The following is an 18454-nucleotide window of genomic DNA, read 5'->3' as shown; positions in this document are numbered from 1 at the left end:
ATAGTCTGAAGCTATTATATAAACTGAATGTTGTACCTTCTTAGAAAATTTGGCATTGTTCTCAAGAAACTTCTGTTCTCTAGGCGTGAAAGTCCTAATGCTTGCTTTGACCTAAAGAGGACATTGTAAATAGAGAGCCACAAAACATTTATAGTGTTTAGTTCTGTGACTCTGTATCTGAGGTCAACCAATTAAAAAATACACTGCAGTTTGACCACTGTTGTGCTTGATTGGATAAAGTACGAAGACTCTGTACTGATCAATAGATTAAAGACTCACAGGATTGAAGATAACTTCAAGCTCCAGTAATATGGTTCCTTTAGACAGTCCTCCCAAATTCTCTTTCCTCAGAGGACAAGCAACCTGCTGCCCATTATGTATCTGATTATTTAAAAAAAATTATAATAATGTTAATGCCAAGCAATTAGAACATGTCTCACTTTGTTGTTCTCCATTAGAAGAGTGTAATGTAAATGTTCTATACTTACCAAGAGTAAAGGAATGGCCACCTTCCCCAAGAAATCTGGAGCTTTGTCTCCATCCTCATCAAACACAGTCACTTCCAGAACTTCATGAATGTCTTTTACTGGGCTGGTAATAACAAGAAATGCAATAGAGATCAGCACCATAAAGCTTGATATACATTCAGTGACCGTACACCTGAACACCTACTTATTCATGGCATTATCTAATCAGCCAATCGTGTGGTAGCAGTACAATGCATAAAATCATGCAGATACAGGTAGTTAATGTTCACATCAACCATCAGAATTGGGGGAAAAATTTGATCTCAGTGATTTTGACGTGGCAGTGGTCCTACCATCTGTGTACCTCAGCAGAAATTGAGACTCATTAGACCAGGCTACATTTTTCCAGTCTTCAACTGTCCAGTTTTCCCTGTGCCCACTGCAGCCTCAGCTTTCTGTTCTTGGCTGACAGAAGTGGAATCCAACGTGGTCTTCTGCTGTTGTAGCCCATCCGCCAGTTTCAGGTTCAGGTTCAACGTGTTGTGCATTCTGAGATGCTATTCTGCTCACTACAATTGTACAGAGTGATTATCTTGGTTATCGTAGCATTTCTGTCAGCTCGAACCAGTCTGGCCATTCTCCGTTGACCTCTCATTAGCAAGGTGTTTCCATCCACTGCTGCTCACTGGATGTTTTTTACTTTTGGCACCATTCTGAGTAAACTCTAGAGACTGTTGTGCGTGAAAATCCCAGGAGATCAGCAGTTACAGAAATACTCAAGCCAGCCCATCTGGCACCAACAATCATGCTATGGTCGAAATCACTGAAATCATTTTTTTTCCCCCATTCTGATGGTTGATGTGAACATTAACTGAAGCTCCTGACCAGCATCTGCATGATTTTATGCATTGCACTGCTGCCACACAACTGACTGATTAAATAATTGTATGAATAAGTAGATGTACAGGTGTTCCTAATAAAGTGGTCACTGAATGTGAATGTTGATTGAGTTGATAGTAATAATACAATTTACTAGTAAAGTTATGGTGATACTGACAGAGTGAAGACTTTATTCCACTCAGGGTTGAGGGTTTTGTAGATGGTGTGGGTCTGCAGTCTGTTGTTTCCCAATTCTAAGACACAAAATGGATCGCTCTTTCCTAATAACACATAGAAAAAGTGAATATGACTTGATGACCGACACGCATGGCTGCAGTTATTGAAGGGTCTTCTACAGCCTTTGTGTAAACAAATCGAATCACCATTCAGATCAGCAGCCATCAGGTCAGTGGCCTTGATCACTTTAACCTGAAGAAAACCAACATCTCTCATGTCCTTCAAGGAGTTCCTGAAACTCTGCCAAGATAAAAAAAAAAAGGATGCAATTTTAGGAGCAATGACATTTAGAAGCAAACTTTACACCTCCAGTATTTAATTGTAATTAAAGGGATAGTTCACCCAAAAATGAAAATTCTCTCATCATTTACTCACCCTCATGCCATCCCAGATGTGTATGACTTTCTTTCTTCTGCAGAACACAAACGAAGATTTTTAGAGAAATACCTCAGCTCTGTAGGTCCAGACAATGCAAGTGAATGGTGACTAAAACTTTGAAGCTCCAAAAAGCACACAAAGGCAGCATAAAAGTAACCCATATGACTCCAGTGGTTTAATCCATGTCTTCAGAAGCGATATGATAGGTGTAGGTGAGACACAAATTAATATTTAAGTTCTTTTTACTATAAATTCTCCTCCCTGCCCATTAAGTGGCAATATCCACAAAGAATACAAATCGCAAAAAACAAAAGAAGACGAACTCTTAGAAGAGAAGAGCGCTTAGGAGGGCTGTTTAAAAGTGGAGTTTTACAGTAAAAAAAGACTTAAATATTGATCTGTTTCTGACTCACACCTATCAAATTGCTTCAGAAGATGAAGATTTAACCACTAGAGTCATATGGATTACTTTTATGCTAACTTTTAGTCATGTGAAAAAATAAGTTCACCCCATGGAAATTGTTGGCTTTTTTTTTTTTACATATTTGGACAAGCAAACATTTGATCCTCTTTGAAACAGTGTTTATTCATAAAGTTGATATACTCAAGCAAATGACACATAAAATGGACATTTTGTAGTCATTTTCATAAAAAATAAAAAAAATCAATAAAATGGAAAAAATAAGAACACCCCATATATTTACCACACCTTCAAATCCATAAAATTAGAAACAGGTGTTCGAGTTTGGGTGCCAATGAATAAAACCTCCTTAGGGAGGTTTTAATTAAACCTCTTACATCTAGTGTCTGGTGTTCTCTTTGCTATTGAGGTATATGGTGTCATCATGCCAAGATCTAAAGAGTTCTGTAAGGCCTTCAGAAAAAAGGTTGTGAATGCCTATAAGTCTGGCAAGGGATTTAAAAAGATCTCCAAATTATTTGAAATAAATCATTCCACTGTAAGAAAAATCATCTACAAATGGAGTATATTCCAAATGACTGCCAATTTGTCCAGGGCTGTCCTTCCCAGCTAATTCAGCCCAAGAGTAGACCGTTTGATGAAAAAAGAAGTCTCCAAGAACCCCACAATTTCATCACAGGATCTACAGGTAATTCTTGCAACTGTTGGTGTCAAAGTGCATGCGTCTACAATCAGAAAGAGATTGCACAAATTTGGCCTGCATGGGAGGCGTGCCAGGAAATGCCTTTGCTGTCTAAAAAGAACACTCATATCAAAGAGTGCTTGAAGATACTGTAATGTGAGGACATCTGTCCAAAAGTTGAAGTTGAACAGGAAGTGGACCTTTCAACACGATAATGATCCTCAACACACTAGCATATCCACCAAGGAATGGCTCAAAAAGAAGAAATGGAGGGTTATGTAATGGCCTAGTCAAAGCCCAGATTTGAATCCCATTGAGATGTCGAATCCCATTGAGATAACGAATCTTGCAAGGAAGAGTGGTCAAAAATTTCTGCAAGCCAATGTCAGAGACTGGTGGAAAATTATGCAAAATGCTTACAAGAAGTTATTTCTGATAAAGGAGGAAATACTAGCTTCTGAGGCCAAGGGTGTACTTAATTTTTCCACAGAAGAATATCACATCTATTGATATTTTTGTTGAATACATTATTGAAAAAGATCATTTTTTTCAAATATAGCAACTTTATTAATAGGCACTGTTTCAAAGAGGATAAAATGCTTGCTTGTCCAAATACACTATATTGCCAAAAGTATTCGCTCACCCATCCAAATAATTGAATTCAGGTGTTCCAATCACTTCCATGGCCACAGGTGTATAAAATGAAGCACCTAGGCATGCAGACTGCTTCTACAAACATTTGTGAAAGAATGGGCCGCTCTCAGGAGCTCAGTGAATTCCAGTGTGGTACTGTGATAGGATGCCACCTGTGCAACAAGTCCAGTCGTGAAATTTCCTCGCTACTAAATATTCCACAGTCAACTGTCAGTGGTATTATAACAAAGTGGAAGCGACTGGGAATGACAGCAACTCAGCCACGAAGTGGTAGGCCACGTAAAATGACAGAGAGGGGTCAGCGGATGCTGAGGCGCATAGTGCGCAGAGGTCGCCAACTTTCTGCAGAGTCAATCACTATAGACCTCCAAAGTTCATGTGGCCTTCAGATTAGCTCAAGAACAGTGCATAGAGAGCGAGTTTGGTGTGGAAGAACTTGAATGGCCTGCACAGAGTCCTGACCTCAACTCGATAGAGCACCTTTGCGATAAATTAGAGCGAATACTGCGAGCCAGGCCTTCTCGTCCAACATCAGTGTCTGACCTCACAAATGCGCTTCTGGAAGAATGGTCAAAAATTCCCATAAACACACTCCTAAACCTTGTGGAAAGCCTTCCCAGAAGAGTTGAAGCTGTTATAGCTGCAAAGGGTGGGCCGACGTCATATTAAACCTTATGGATTAAGAATGGGATGTCACTTAAGTTCATATGCGTCTAAAGGCAGATGAGCGAATACTTTTGGCAACATAGTGTATGTCAAAAAAGCCAACAATTTCCATGTACTTGTTTTTTCACATGACTGTATGTGCTTTTTGGAGCTTCAAAGTTTTGGTCACCTTTCACTTGAATTGTATGGACCTACCGAGCTGTTTCTTCTAAAGATCTCTGTTTGTGTTCTGCAGAAGAAAGAAACTCATACACATCTGATATGGTATGAGGGTGAGTAAATGATGAGAGATTTTTGTGTGAACTATCCCTTTAAATGAAAGATATGAGGTATGTGAGGTATGTTTGCAAGTGTACCTAGGAGAATTGGTGCAGTTTTAAAGGCATAGGGTGGTCACAACAGATGTTAATTTTTATTATTTTTTATGCACTCTATGAAGTTAAATAAAAATAAATGCATGAATATTTGTTATTTATATCAAATTATTCATGCCTTTATTTTTCAAAAAAAATAAAAAAATAATAAATAATATTCTCACTATACACATTTTTCACAACTGCCTAAAACTTTTGCACAGTACTGTATATAGCAGTAAAATAGAATACAGTATATGCTGTGCAGTGTGCAGTATATTAGCATTCCATTCCAAACAGACCCCATCATTGTTTATAAAGTCAATGGAAGAGTGAGGGGTGTAAACATACGTATTTAACCAGCATGTTGTCTCTCTCGTGAGGCTCATCCAGTGGCGGGGCAACGAGATCCGTGATGGAAACTCCAGTGCAAGGAGTGGGAGTGACGAGGAACACCACTCTGCCTTGGCTCGGGTCCAGCTCGGACATAAACAGCGTGGACTCATTCAATGGCAACACTGACAAGTCCACCTCACACCTGCAACCAGCAAGAAAGTTGAACAAAGAAAATCTGAGAAACTCTTGTTTGAGTTGGCCTGTAAAGTCACGAACAAAACATGAAAACTCACTGTCCGTAACAATCCTCATATCTCCGTCCCTCTTTCCCCACAACTTCAATCTCGAGAAGACTTGATGCGTCAGGGAACTGGTTGAAGTCAAACCTTTCTCTCCACTGTATGTTGACCTTCTTAACTTGGCTCTGTGAAGATGAAGGCAAAGTTTCAGCCTTAATGCTATGAAAATGGCATTGTTAGTAAATTTTTCACCATTAAAATGTTTCAAAAGTGCTGTTTGCCGAGGCAAGCATCAACATTACTATTGCTCATATTTGGGGTTAGGGATTTAAACAAATCCTGCACACCCCTCACTGTTTGAGCCATGAACATGAATAATACAGTACTTTAAGTTGTTGCAAAAATCTTGTTGAAAGGAGGAGTTCTATTACTTTTCCTAAGCAATCAGACTTACGATTTTCACCTGGCAGATGATAAAACAGGAAAAAATATTGTTTAATCTTACACTGAATATCTTGCACTGAAGAAGGGACATGAGTCATACCTAGGGATCAGAATATCTTGACCTGGCAGTGAACTCTTTTGATTTGGGCCAGTACACAACCCTAGAAGAAACCATCCAGACCAGAACACCCCACCAACCACCTGGTAACGCCCTACCAACCACCTAAAACACCCTAGAATCGTGTCTGCGACTTTTGCATGGGCAAGGATCACTCTCATTTTCTTCAGTAAATATAAAATCGAAAATCTAGATGAAGTGCCAGCAGCCATATCAACCTGTAGCTCAAGATCGGTTACCCATTGAAGCTAAGTAGGGTTAAGCCTGGTCAGTACCTGGATGGGAGACCTCCTGGGAAAACTAAGGTTGCTGCTGGAAGAGGTATTAGGGAGGCCAGAATGGGGTGCTCACCCTGCGGTCTGTGTGGGTCCTAATGCCCCACTATAGTGACAAGGACACTATACTGTAAAAAAGGCAACTTCCTTCAGATGAGACATTAAATCAAGGTCCAGACTCTCTGTGGTCATTAAAAATTCCATGGCAATTCTCGCAGAAAGAGTATGGGTATACCCCTGGTGTCCTGGCCAAATTCCCCCCATTGGCCCTTATTAGTCAAGGCCTCCTAAAAATCCCCATCCATGAATTGGCTATACCACTCTACTTTCCCCCAATAGCTGGTGTGTGGTGAGAGTACTTGCGCACTATGGCTGCTGTTGCATCATCCAGATGGATGCTGCACACTGGTGGTGGTTGAGGAGAGTCCCCTGTTCACTGTGTACAGCGCTTTGTGTGTAGTGTCAGAAAAGCGCTATATAAATGTAACATTCATTCATTCAAGTGATTTCCAAATCTGGTCAGTGTTTTGTTACTACATTGGTGAAGACCTGAAAAGATCTTATTGATGGTCCTCAGTAACTACTGCACCTTGCTTTTATATTTCTGATCTCCTAGTTTAAAGCGAACAAACACGTCCCCCTGTCCGTCCACTGGTAAGTCCCGCCCCTCAACCAGGGTGATGGTGTAGATACCAGTCCACTGCTGACTCTTCTTCAGAGAGTCTGTGAGACACCTGTTTTGCTCTGTTGTACTTCCCTGAGGAACAAGAATATCAACATGCGATATCGAAGAAAGATGGAGAAAAGCATTTTATTAGTTTTAATCTTCATTCTCTTATTTACATGAATGTACACAGTTTTGTGTAGCAATGGACAACATTTAATCTGGATTATGTAATCAGATTACAAAAATAAAGTACTTAGATTAGATTACATTACCATTTTAAACTGGTAAATTGATACTTAATACACACTTTAATAATACTTAACATACAGTACTACGTGCTGTGTATGTCATTTGAAATAAAGGTTAATCAACATCATAAAAAAAAGATGAATCAACAGCATTTGTTGCATAATGGTACCACAAAAATTAATTTCGACATGTCCCCCTTTTCTTTAAAAAAAAAAAAAAAAGAAAAAAGAAGTGAATATGGCCCATTTCTGGAGGGTTTAAAAGACAGAAATGTGAAGCTTATAATTTTATAAAAGCACTTACATTAATTCTTCTGTTAAAACTTGAGTTCTATTTGAGCTGTAAAGTTGTTTGAATCTCTTTACGGTTGTTTTAGGGTTTATGACGATATATTGCCATGGCAATTAAATTGTACAATTGTATATAACTTTGCACAGGAAAGGTTAGTAACAATTTTATCATACTAAAATCGTGTTGACATGCATATTGTTTATGTCTTGTAGCTATACATTTGAAACAGTGAGTATTTTAAAAGAATAGTTAACATAAAAATGTCAATTCTCTCATTATTTACTCTTCCTCATGCCATCTCAGATGTGTATGACTTTCTTTCTTCTGCTGAACACAAAAGAAGATTTTTAGAAGAATTTCTCAGCTCTGTAGGTCCATACAACGCAACTGAATGGTGGCCGGAATTCTGAAGCTCCAAAAAGCACATAAAAGTAATAAAATAAAGTAATATGCAGCATAAAATTAATCCACATGACTCCAGTGGTTAAATCTGTCTTCATAAGCTACATGATATATGTGGGTGAGAAAAAGTTCACTATTTAAGTCCTTTTTTACTATAAATCTCCACATTCAATTTCATATTCTTCTTCTTTTGTATTTGCCGATTTGCATTCTACGTGCATATCGCCACCTACTGGGCAGGGACAAGAATTTGTAGTAAAAAATTACTTAAATATTGATCTGTTTCTCACCCACACCTTTCATATCGCTTCTGAAGTCATTTAACCACTGGAGTCATATGGATTACTTTTATGCTGCCTTTATGTGCTTTTGGAGCTTATCATTTTTGGTAACCATTCGCTTGTCAAGATATTCTTCTAAAACTCTTCTTTGTGTTCAGTAGAAGAAAGTCATACGCATCTGGGATGGCATAAGGGTGAGTAAATGATGAGAACATTTTTGGATAAACTATCCCTTTAACATTTATGGCAGGGCCGGTCAATCCATTAGGAAACACATGTGACCGCCTAGGGCAGCATTGCTTCAGGGGCGCTGATCTACTGAGCCAATTTTATCATATGTCCATTTTTGTGTCAAACAAAATGCGCCCTGTGCGTTCCAATAACATGTTGTGGTGCCCCCCACGGAACATATAGACTGTATACTAATTTCCTTATACCATACTACTCTTACATTTACGTTTATTTCTATATATGATGATACCCATTTCTGATGCCTAGTTAAGAAGCCATTACATGTATAATATTTCCTCCCAGCATTGTTTATATTAATGTTTTGCTAAGTTGAATTTATACCCATCTGTGATGTATATAAGTATGTTTTAATTTGTCCTTTTTTTATGTAAACAGTAATACATAACTCTCTAATAATTTTTATCAGGCGAGAGGTGACTGGAGGGTCTCGTCTAGGGTGCGAAACAGGGTAGGACCGACACTTGTTTATGGTTTGGCCCCATTCACTTTTATTGTCAGTGTCTCACTTTAACCCAGATTTTTGCATATTTTAAAGAAAATCAAAAGTCAAAAGTCAAAATTAATTTTTGTAGTTATCAACATTATGCCAAAAATGCTGTCGATTGCGCTTAACTTGTATTGAACCGGGAATATTCATTTAATACAATAATCTGAAAGTAATCAGGTTATATTACCTATAAAGTGTAATATAAAATATTATGTTACATATAGTTGGGCTCAAAAGTTTGCATACCCTTGGAGAATTTGTAATATATGTACCATTTTTAAAGAAAACATCAGCAGGCAAAACACATTTCTTTTATTTCTTATGGGATTCATATTCAACTGTAGGTTATAACAGAATGGCACAATCATAAACAAAACATGGCAACAAAGAAAAAAATGAAATAACCCCTGTTCAAAAGTCTGCATACCCTTAGTTCTTAATACTGTGTATTGCCCCCTTTAGCAACAATGACAGCGTGCAGTCTTTTGTAATAGTTGTCTATGAGGCCCCAAATTCTTGCAGGAGGTATAGCTGCCCATTCGTCTTGGCAAAATGCCTCCAGGTCATGCAAAGTCTTTGGTCGTCTTGCGTGAACCGCACGTTTGAGAGTGGCTCGATGACAGTAAGGTGAGAAGACTGTGATGGCCACTCCAGAACCTTCACCTTTTTCTGCTGTAACCACTGGAGGGTCAACTTGGCCTTGTGCTTAGGGTCATTGTCGTGCTGGAAAGTCCAAGAGCGTCCCATGCGCAGCTTTCGTGCAGAAGAATGCAAATTGTCTGCCAGTATTTTCTGATAACATGTTGCATTCATCTGGCCATCAATTTTCACAAGATTCCCTGTGCCTTTAGAGCTCACACCCCCCCAAAACATCAGTGAGCCACCACCATGCTTCACAGTGGGGATGGTATTCTTTTCACTATAGGCCTTGTTGACCCCTCTCCAAACATAACGCTTAAGGTTGTGACCATAAAGCTCTATTTTGTTCTCATCACTCCAAATTATAGTGGGCCAGAAGCTGTGAGGCATGTCAAGGTGTTGACGGGCATATTATAACCGGGCTTTTTTGTGGCATTGGTGCAGTAAAGGCTTCTTTCTGGCAACTTGACCATGCAGCTCATTTTTGTTCAAGTATCGTCATATTGTGCTCCTTGAAACAACCACACCGTCTTTTTCCAGAGCAGCCTGTATTTCTCCTGAGGTTACCTGTGGGTTTTTCTTTGTATCCCGAACAATTCTTCTAGCAGTTGTGGCTGAAATCTTTCTTGGTCTACCTGACCTTCGCTTGGTATCAAGAGATCCCCAAATTTTCCACTTCTTAATAAGTGATTGAACAGTACTGACTGGCATTTTCAAGGCTTTGGATATCTTTTTATATCCTTTTCCATTTTTATAAAGTTCCATTACCTTGTTACGCAGTTCTTTTGACAGTTCTTTTCTGCTCCCCATGGCTCAGTATCTAGCCTGCTCAGTGCATCCACGTGAGAGTTAACAAACTCATTGACTATTTATACACAGACACTAATTGCAATTTAAAAAGCCACAGGTTTGGGAAATTAACCTTTAATTGACATTTAAACCTGTGTGTCACCTTGTGTGTCTGTAACAAGGCCAAACATTCAAGGGTATGTAAATTTTGATCAGGGCCATTTGGGTGATTTCTGTTATCATTATGATTTAAAAAGGAGCCAAACAACTATGTGAACATTTTTTTTTTTTTTTTGCATGATCAGTCATATTTTCAAAATCAATGCCAAAATTTCACAATTTCTACCAGGGTATGCAAACTTTTGAACATAACTAGTCTTTTATTTAAGGATAGTGACCATATGAAGCCATTTATTATAACATAGTTGTCTGGCTCCTTTTTAAATCATGACCCTAAGGCCAAGTTGACCCTCCAGTGGTTACAGCAGAAAAAGGTGAAGGTTCTGGAGTGGCCATCACAGTCTTCTGACCTTAATATCATCAAACCACTCTGGGGAGATCTCAAACGTGCGGTTCATGCAAGACGACCAAAGACTTTGCATGACCTGGAGGCATTTTGCCAAGACGAATGGGCAGCTATACCACCGGCAAGAATTTGGGGCCTCATAGACAACTAAAACAAAAGACTGTACATGGTCATTGATGCTAAAGGGGGCAATATACAGTATTAACAACTAAGGGTATGCAGACTTTTGAACAGGGGTCATTTCATTTTTTTCTTTGTTGCCATGTTTTGTTTTATGATTGTGCCATTCTGTTATAACCTACAGTTGAATATGAATCCCATAAGAAATAAAAGAAATGTATTTTGCCTGCTCACTCATGTTTTCTTTAAAAATGGTACATATATTACCAATTCTCCAAGGGTATGCAAAATTTTGAGCACAACTGTGTGTATATATATATATATATATATATATATATCACTTCACCTTTAACATACAGACTGTCCCTGGATAAACACAAAAAAGGAAACAGCAGTCGGCCTCATTGTTTATGGATTAGTTTGCTTTGAATTTATTACTGGAAGTACGTGAGCAAGTTTTTACATAACTACTCAAGAATGAACAAACAACTGGTAAAAGAATAGAGGTAAAAATTAAATAATCCTTCTCACCGTAAAGCTCCTTCTTTTCTTCTGCACCCTCCTCTTCACAATGGAAACAAACAATGAGAACATTAGCAGCATAACATTTAATTAGTACTGTAGAGTTAGTAGTTGTTAGCTTGCCAAAGCAAGTCTTTGAATTTTCTTGAAGTTTCTTACATATTTTTGGTTTATGTCATCTCTCACAGATAAACAGACATCTATGACTATGACACCCATATCGTCCTCAAAGCTGTTGGGGTCATCGAGTGGTAGCACCATCTCACTGCTCCTAAAGAATCGAGATAACAAAAGCATTAGAAACCACACTCTTGATTTGTCATTGAACACAATGATTTCAAATTGACCTACTTTTCAAGTTCCAGTTTACTGAGTACAACAGAGCAGGACCCCATGAAGTCATCCGTTGTCAGATCTCGATCGTAAACCTGAATTAATGAACATGGTTGTTTATGTACAATATCTGTCTAGATTTATCATTAGAAGTATACCATCATATATCCTACAGAGGTGTCACACTAAATGTTAAACCTAATACATACAGGGCCCAATTTTAAAAGCACTATTGCTAAGCGGAGCGCTATGCTTTAATTCATAAGTGCAAAATCAATGGGCATGGCCATGAAGTTTTGGTATTTTTGTGCAAGCATGCACCAAGTCTAGGTGCAAGTGGGTTTGGCGGAATTTTGCACGGAAAGCACTAAATGGGATGGTCCAGTGCAATTTAATTCGGAGGTTCTTCTCCGGTTATTGCACCATCTGCGTCCTATTATACAGTCCATTCCCTGTCAAAAACCAGCGATATAAATAAAGACAGCACATTCATAAGAAGTTGGTAGTGTAAATGGACTGTATGCAATGAATTAGAAGAACAGAAATATTTTTATGACAGTAACACACTCCTTTTATAAGCATAGAAATTGTGATTCTCATCAGGTTTTGGATGCAAGCTCCGTTAAGTAATAGAGAATGTATGTATTATTAATGATTTTCCATTTACTGACACGCATATCATGTCTAGTATTAACAGTGATTGTATCGGCATGCTCTTCACTTCTACCTATATTGATTTTGAAAAATTTTATCCATTTATTGAAAAAATATTTCTAAATTCAGTTTACACTTCAAACTAAACAAAAATATAATCAAAATAACAAAGTGGTCAAAAAAAAAATCACACCAAATCCAAACATTTTACCATCTCCAACTTCTTCCACCGGCCTTTTTTGCAGTGACTTAATCACTCTACGACAGCAGGTGGAAAAATACTAATACAAATTAGATCATAAATACAATTGTAAATATAAACATAATAATAATAATAGAAAAATAAACCATGACCTATAGATAGTTTAACACAAATCTCAAACATTTTTGTTTTTATGAAACGGCTACAGCAGTGATTGTCAGGGACATTATTTGATGTTCCACTATTTTTTCAGAGTTTGGACATGAACTTTATTACCACCTGCTGGTGGAATCTCCAAACCGCAAACGCAGGAACTGAATTTAGACATTGCACTGAAGAAAGATGTGCTTTTCAAACGTCTTAGTGCAATGACCTATTATTCAGGAAAATAGCAATTTGTGCTTTGCGCCACTTCATTAACATTCAATACACCCACAGTTTGTGCGCATACACCCACAGACAGCGCAAACACTCCCACCCACAGCCACTTGCGCTTTGCACTGGCTGGCACAAAAATTGCACTTAGAATTAGCATGGTCACGAAAATTACGTTGACGTTGCGCGTAGCACTGCACACAGCACACGAAAATAGAGCCCGCAGTATAAAGCCATAATCTGTACCTTAATGAAGAGTTTCTGGTCCAGGTTGCAGATTGGGAAGGAGAAGGACTCATTCCATTTAGGGTTGAGATTCTTATACACCACTTTACTTTTATATACAGTCTTCCCATCCAGTTTGAATTTCACATATGGATCACTTGTGCCTATAGGGAGATAACAGTTTCTTTAGAGGAATGTTTTGTATTCAATATAAGTAAAGATCTATTGTCCGCATTTGTGGAAAAATGTTGATTACCACAGAAAATAATTTCATCCCTCAAAATATTTTCTAATCCCTCAGTTGTTTATCAGAGCAAAAAAAGAAAAAAAAAAAAGAAAAAGAAAAATGCCTTTACAGTTATACACTTACAATGGAAGTAAACAGGGCTAAAGCACTTGCATGAATTCTTCCTAAAGTAAAAAAAAGTGTATTATTTCAGCAGTTGTTCTAAATCAAGCTTTCTATTATACAGTATGTGCACCTTTATATGAGTTCATATTAACTGAAAGACAACATTGAATTTTTTAACTTTTAAAAAATCAATTTGTCACACTCTACGACCAATTAAAATAAGTTGAAAATAAACAACATTATACTACAAAATGATGGAATGAATTGAACACAAAGCATTCTCTTCATTTACCACTTGCACATATTTCTGAGCAATAGTATAGTCCATGAAGGCATAAATGTGCAACATTAATATTAAGATTTAAGATGGTTTGAAAAGCAAGTACAGTGGATATGACTCATAACCTTTCAGTGAACTCTGAATAATGCATGAAATAAATGGCTTTCACTTCAATCATTTCCCCTCATTCAGATTCTAAAGACTTGCTGTAAAGTCAGTAAGTTTAGTCGTGTTTATAGATTTGCCCCAGCAAACCAGCACGCTTCTTGAGAATGCTTTTATTTTAAAATTTAAAAAGTTTAAACATGCAGCCGCCCCTCATTGGGAAGTTTATATTTGCTTTAAAAGATTACGTATTAAAATATGATAAAGGGAGTCAATTAAGCTGTATTGAGAATATTGAGCCTAAAACATGAATCATGAGCAGAATGAAATTATGTGTAAGTGATTCATAAATCAATTCCCACATGAATTGTTCTTAAGTAAAGAATGTTTTTTATGTACACTGCCTGGGCAAAAAAAAAAAAAAAAGGTGCCGTTTGGATTTAAATAAGCAGATACTTAAGAGCCTATGATTGGATCATTATTGCAGTGATTAATATGTTTCAGCTGGCAACAATTCTTTTAACCTTAACTGATGCAGTGTGTAGCTTCTCATTTCTTAAACAACCAAGTTGGAAGATGTGTCCTGTGTTTGTGGAAAAGATGTTGCTGTGTTTCAGAAGTGGCAAATTATTGGCCTGCATCAAGCAAAGAAAACAACTAAGGAGATTGCTGAAATCACTGGAATTTGGTTAAGAAATGTTTAATGCATTATTAAAACCTGGAAGGATAGTGGTGAACCATCAGCTTCACGGAAGAAATGTGCTTGGAAAAAAATCTTGAATGATCGTGATCGGAGATCACTAAAACACTTGGTGAAGTCACATCATAAAAAATTGACAGTAGAACTCAAGGCTATGTTTAATAGTGACAGTAAGAGGATTTCCACACGCACAATGTGATGAGAACTTACAGGATTGGGAGTAAACAGCTGTGTGGCCACAAGAAAGTCACTTGTTAGTGAGGCTAATTGGAAAAATTAGCAATTTGCTAAGGAGCATAAAGATTGGACTGCGGAGCAATGGAAAAAGGTAATGTGGTCTGATGAGTCCAGATTTACCCTATTCCAACGTGATGGGCGCGTCAGGGTAAGAAGGGAAGCGCATGAAGCGATGAAGTCAGCTGACTACCTGAATGTACTGAATGTACAAACCATGGTTTGTTTTTTTCCTCTCAATGGGGCAAAACAAATTTCCATGTAAATTAAACACTGCCTGGCCCAAAAAAAGTTGCATACTCTAATATTTTGTTGGACCGCCTTTAGCTTTGATTACGGCGCGCATTCGTCGTGGCATTGTTTCGACAACCTTATGCAACGTCACAACATTTATTTCCATCCAGAGTTGCATACATTTTTGGCTGAGATCTTGACCCTGAACCACTCTTTCACAATTTGAGCCTGATGAATCTTGACATTGTCATCCTGGAATATGCCCGTGCCATCAGGGAATTAAAAATCCATTGATGAAGTCAGCTGACTACCTGAATGTACCGAATGGCCAGGTTATCCCATCAATGGATTTTTTATTCCCTGATGGCATGGGCATATTCCAGGACAATAATGTCAAGATTCATCGGGCTCAAATTGTGAAAGAGAGGTTCAGGGAGCATGAGGAATCATTTTCACACATTAATTGTCCACCACAGAGTCCTGACATCATTAAAAGTCTTTGGGACGTGCTGGAGAAGACTTTATGGAGTGGTTCGACTCTTCCATCATCAATACAAGATCTCAGCCAAAAATGTATGCAACTCTGGATGGAAATAAATGTTGTGACGTTGCATACGGTTGTCGAAAAAATGCCACGATGAATGCGTGCCGTAATCAAAGCTAAAGGCAGTCCAACGAAATATTAGAGTATGCAACATTTTTTTGAGCCAGGCAGTGTGTAATTTACATGGAAATTTGTTTTGCCCCATTGAGAGGAAAAAAATCGAACCGGTCCAGTTGGCACTGACTTGGAAAATAACCCCACTGCACCAGTAGAGTGCAGCATTTAGTGTTAATGTAAGTCAGGGTAGGTCAGGTCCTCAGTTGTTCCCTCATTTGAGCCTTTGTCACTCACATTTTGAAATGCCACTATGATATCTTCAATAAAGGTATGTGTGCAATAAAGGTATTATGCACATGTTGACTCTAAAACCACAAGTTTTTTTATCAAATAAAGCCACAAAACAAGCAATAAACAAATGAATGAAAGAGATCCATACACATTATCCTCATATTCATAACTGTATTTTTTAACTCTAAATCAGAAAGACCAGTGGAAGAATGTTGGCTAAAGTATGAATACAATGCACACATTATGTTGTTAATTGATGCAAGAGTGATCATAGAGTGATAAAGTAAATTTACAGGATAGCAATATTGGCTCAAGGCAGGTTGATCGCTGGAACATGATAGTGCTGTTGTGCTTTTCCGTACTAAACATTTTGTGGTTGCTAAGGTGTTCTGAATGGTTGTTAGCATGTTACTATGTAGTTAGTTACTATGGTTATAAGGGGTTGCTAGATGGTTGTTAGCATTGTCTTGGTGGTCAAAAGAGCCCTTCCAAGGCTCTATGAAATTCTAGTCCCTAAATATGGCTTGGGTCCTTCCTTCAATGCAAGTCTTTGAAATATTTTCGCCTGTTTTATCGTCCGCCGGGCCAAAATTCAAAGTCAGATTGCTTAGAAAAGTAACAGCACACCTCTCCTCAAGCAGCCACATGATTTGAGGTATCATTCACGTCTGTAAACAAAAGATCTGCATGAAAATTTAGAGTTAGGGGTTTGTTAGCAAGCAATAATGATCGTTTTCAAATGGGTTTTCTGCCCCGAAACCCTCTTCTATTGTTTGGAATACAGGTAGTCCCACCCCCAAACTCAATGTCATTGGTTGAGCCAAGCTGACATAGCAAATCACTCAAACAAACAGGGCTGCCTTTCTCTAAAGTATCATACTTACTGTAAGTGGTACTCAAGAAAACCGTAGATCTACAAGTGCTCTGGAGTAATCATAGTGCACATTGTAAGGGGACAGACTTATGCAGGACAACCACAGAATTACACCTAAATTCAATACAGTTAATGTTGCAATACTTACACACTTGATGCAGAATCCAACATGATTTTAATATCAGACACTTTTGTTAATATTTTATTTACTTATATACAACAGTGAGCGATTCTACAATTTAGCACTTCATACAGACAGTGACACTTAAGTAGCACGCAAAGCACATTTTGACGCATTCATGTTAAGTGCAATTTTGGAAAACGCACCTAGAAAAGCAGTGAACGTTCAAAACCTTGCATATAAAGAACACCTCAAAGAGCTAAGATACATAATTAATGGATTCACATTCCAAGGAAGTCAACCTATGAATCTCTTACCTATAGTTGTCTATTAAATTGGGATTTGATCATTTGATTAAGTATTTCAACAGAGAATATTACACCCTTCACCTTCATCTGTACTATAATCACATGTTTGGCTGGGCTACAATAGCTTCAGCTCAATATTTACCTTAACAAATAGGCATGAATATAAGGTTAATTGACTGGAATTACAATGCAGGATATGTGTAGTGTTTCAGGGTGTGGTGTGTTTATAGACAAACATTTGACACCTACCACAGCGGTCTCTAATGACCAGTCCACGTCCCTCCTTAAGAAATATAGAAAGCAGGTACGTTCTCTGAGCTTCCCTCTGATTCTCACTCACTCCAGGCATCTCTGATCTCATATCCAGAATCTGATAAAAAAAAATTAAAAAAAGGCAAATAAATGAGGGAACGTTATTTGTCTTCCGTCTTCTTCCTAACAATACAATCTTTTATTTGAGCTTTTAATTGTGTATTTGGAGGCTACGTCTGAGACGTTCGGGTGAAATTTCAAACAGTGACAGCAATGTCCTGTGGTGTGCCATGCTCTTCTCCATCTTCAACTATTTCAAACAAGATTTTTAGTTTTATTATACTGTACATGAAGATTTTATGACTTCATGTTAATTGAGAGACCACATGCGCACATGTAGATTGTAAATTGTAATGTGTATATTATGTATTATAATGTGTGCAAGTCTTTGTAATTATTGAAACTGTGTCTATCATTGCATGTTTAGCAGATGCTAAATGTGACCAATGAAATTGTAGTACCTCACATTACTGGCGAATAAACGAGATTTCAATTCTGACAATTTGAACTTTTAAAAATTCATTTGTTGCACCGCAGGACTGGAATGACTTGAGGGTGTTGCATTTAATCCCTTATACACTTCTCTTAGGTAAGGAAAACCGTTAAAGGAATCTTCCGGGTTCAATACAAGTTAAGCTCAATCGACAGCATTTGTGGCATAATATTGATTACCACAAAAATTTGTTTTCAGCTCATTCCTCGTTTTCTTTAAAAAAGCAAAAATTTAGGTTACAGAGGCACTTATAATGGAAGTGAATGGGGACAATTTTTAAACATTAAAATACTCACTGTTTCAAAGATAAAGCAATAATACATAAACAATATGCATGTAAACATGATTTTAGTGTGATAAAATCACTTACTAACCTTTTCTGTGTA

At 37.7% G+C, this 18454-nt stretch overlaps 1 protein-coding gene across 1 annotated transcript in view; it reads right to left on the bottom strand.

Annotated features, from left to right (window-relative positions):
- Positions 1 to 18454, bottom strand: part of LOC127444793 (multiple C2 and transmembrane domain-containing protein 2-like) — a 49566-nt gene that overhangs the window by 18974 nt on the left and 12138 nt on the right. The window contains exons 3-15 of the mRNA XM_051704339.1: positions 17513 to 17633; positions 13185 to 13327; positions 11726 to 11802; positions 11534 to 11645; positions 11384 to 11416; positions 6739 to 6906; positions 5367 to 5497; positions 5089 to 5275; positions 1730 to 1823; positions 1525 to 1627; positions 489 to 591; positions 280 to 381; positions 37 to 111 (exon numbers count right to left, since the gene is read on the bottom strand). Of these exons, the coding sequence (XP_051560299.1) occupies positions 37 to 111; positions 280 to 381; positions 489 to 591; positions 1525 to 1627; positions 1730 to 1823; positions 5089 to 5275; positions 5367 to 5497; positions 6739 to 6906; positions 11384 to 11416; positions 11534 to 11645; positions 11726 to 11802; positions 13185 to 13327; positions 17513 to 17633 (1449 nt within the window). The remainder of the gene's footprint in view (positions 1 to 36; positions 112 to 279; positions 382 to 488; positions 592 to 1524; positions 1628 to 1729; positions 1824 to 5088; positions 5276 to 5366; positions 5498 to 6738; positions 6907 to 11383; positions 11417 to 11533; positions 11646 to 11725; positions 11803 to 13184; positions 13328 to 17512; positions 17634 to 18454) is intronic.

Source organism: Myxocyprinus asiaticus, chromosome 1 (genome assembly GCF_019703515.2).
Source record: "Myxocyprinus asiaticus isolate MX2 ecotype Aquarium Trade chromosome 1, UBuf_Myxa_2, whole genome shotgun sequence".
Taxonomy (NCBI): domain Eukaryota; kingdom Metazoa; phylum Chordata; class Actinopteri; order Cypriniformes; family Catostomidae; genus Myxocyprinus; species Myxocyprinus asiaticus.
This window is presented reverse-complemented; position numbering and strand designations above follow the sequence as displayed.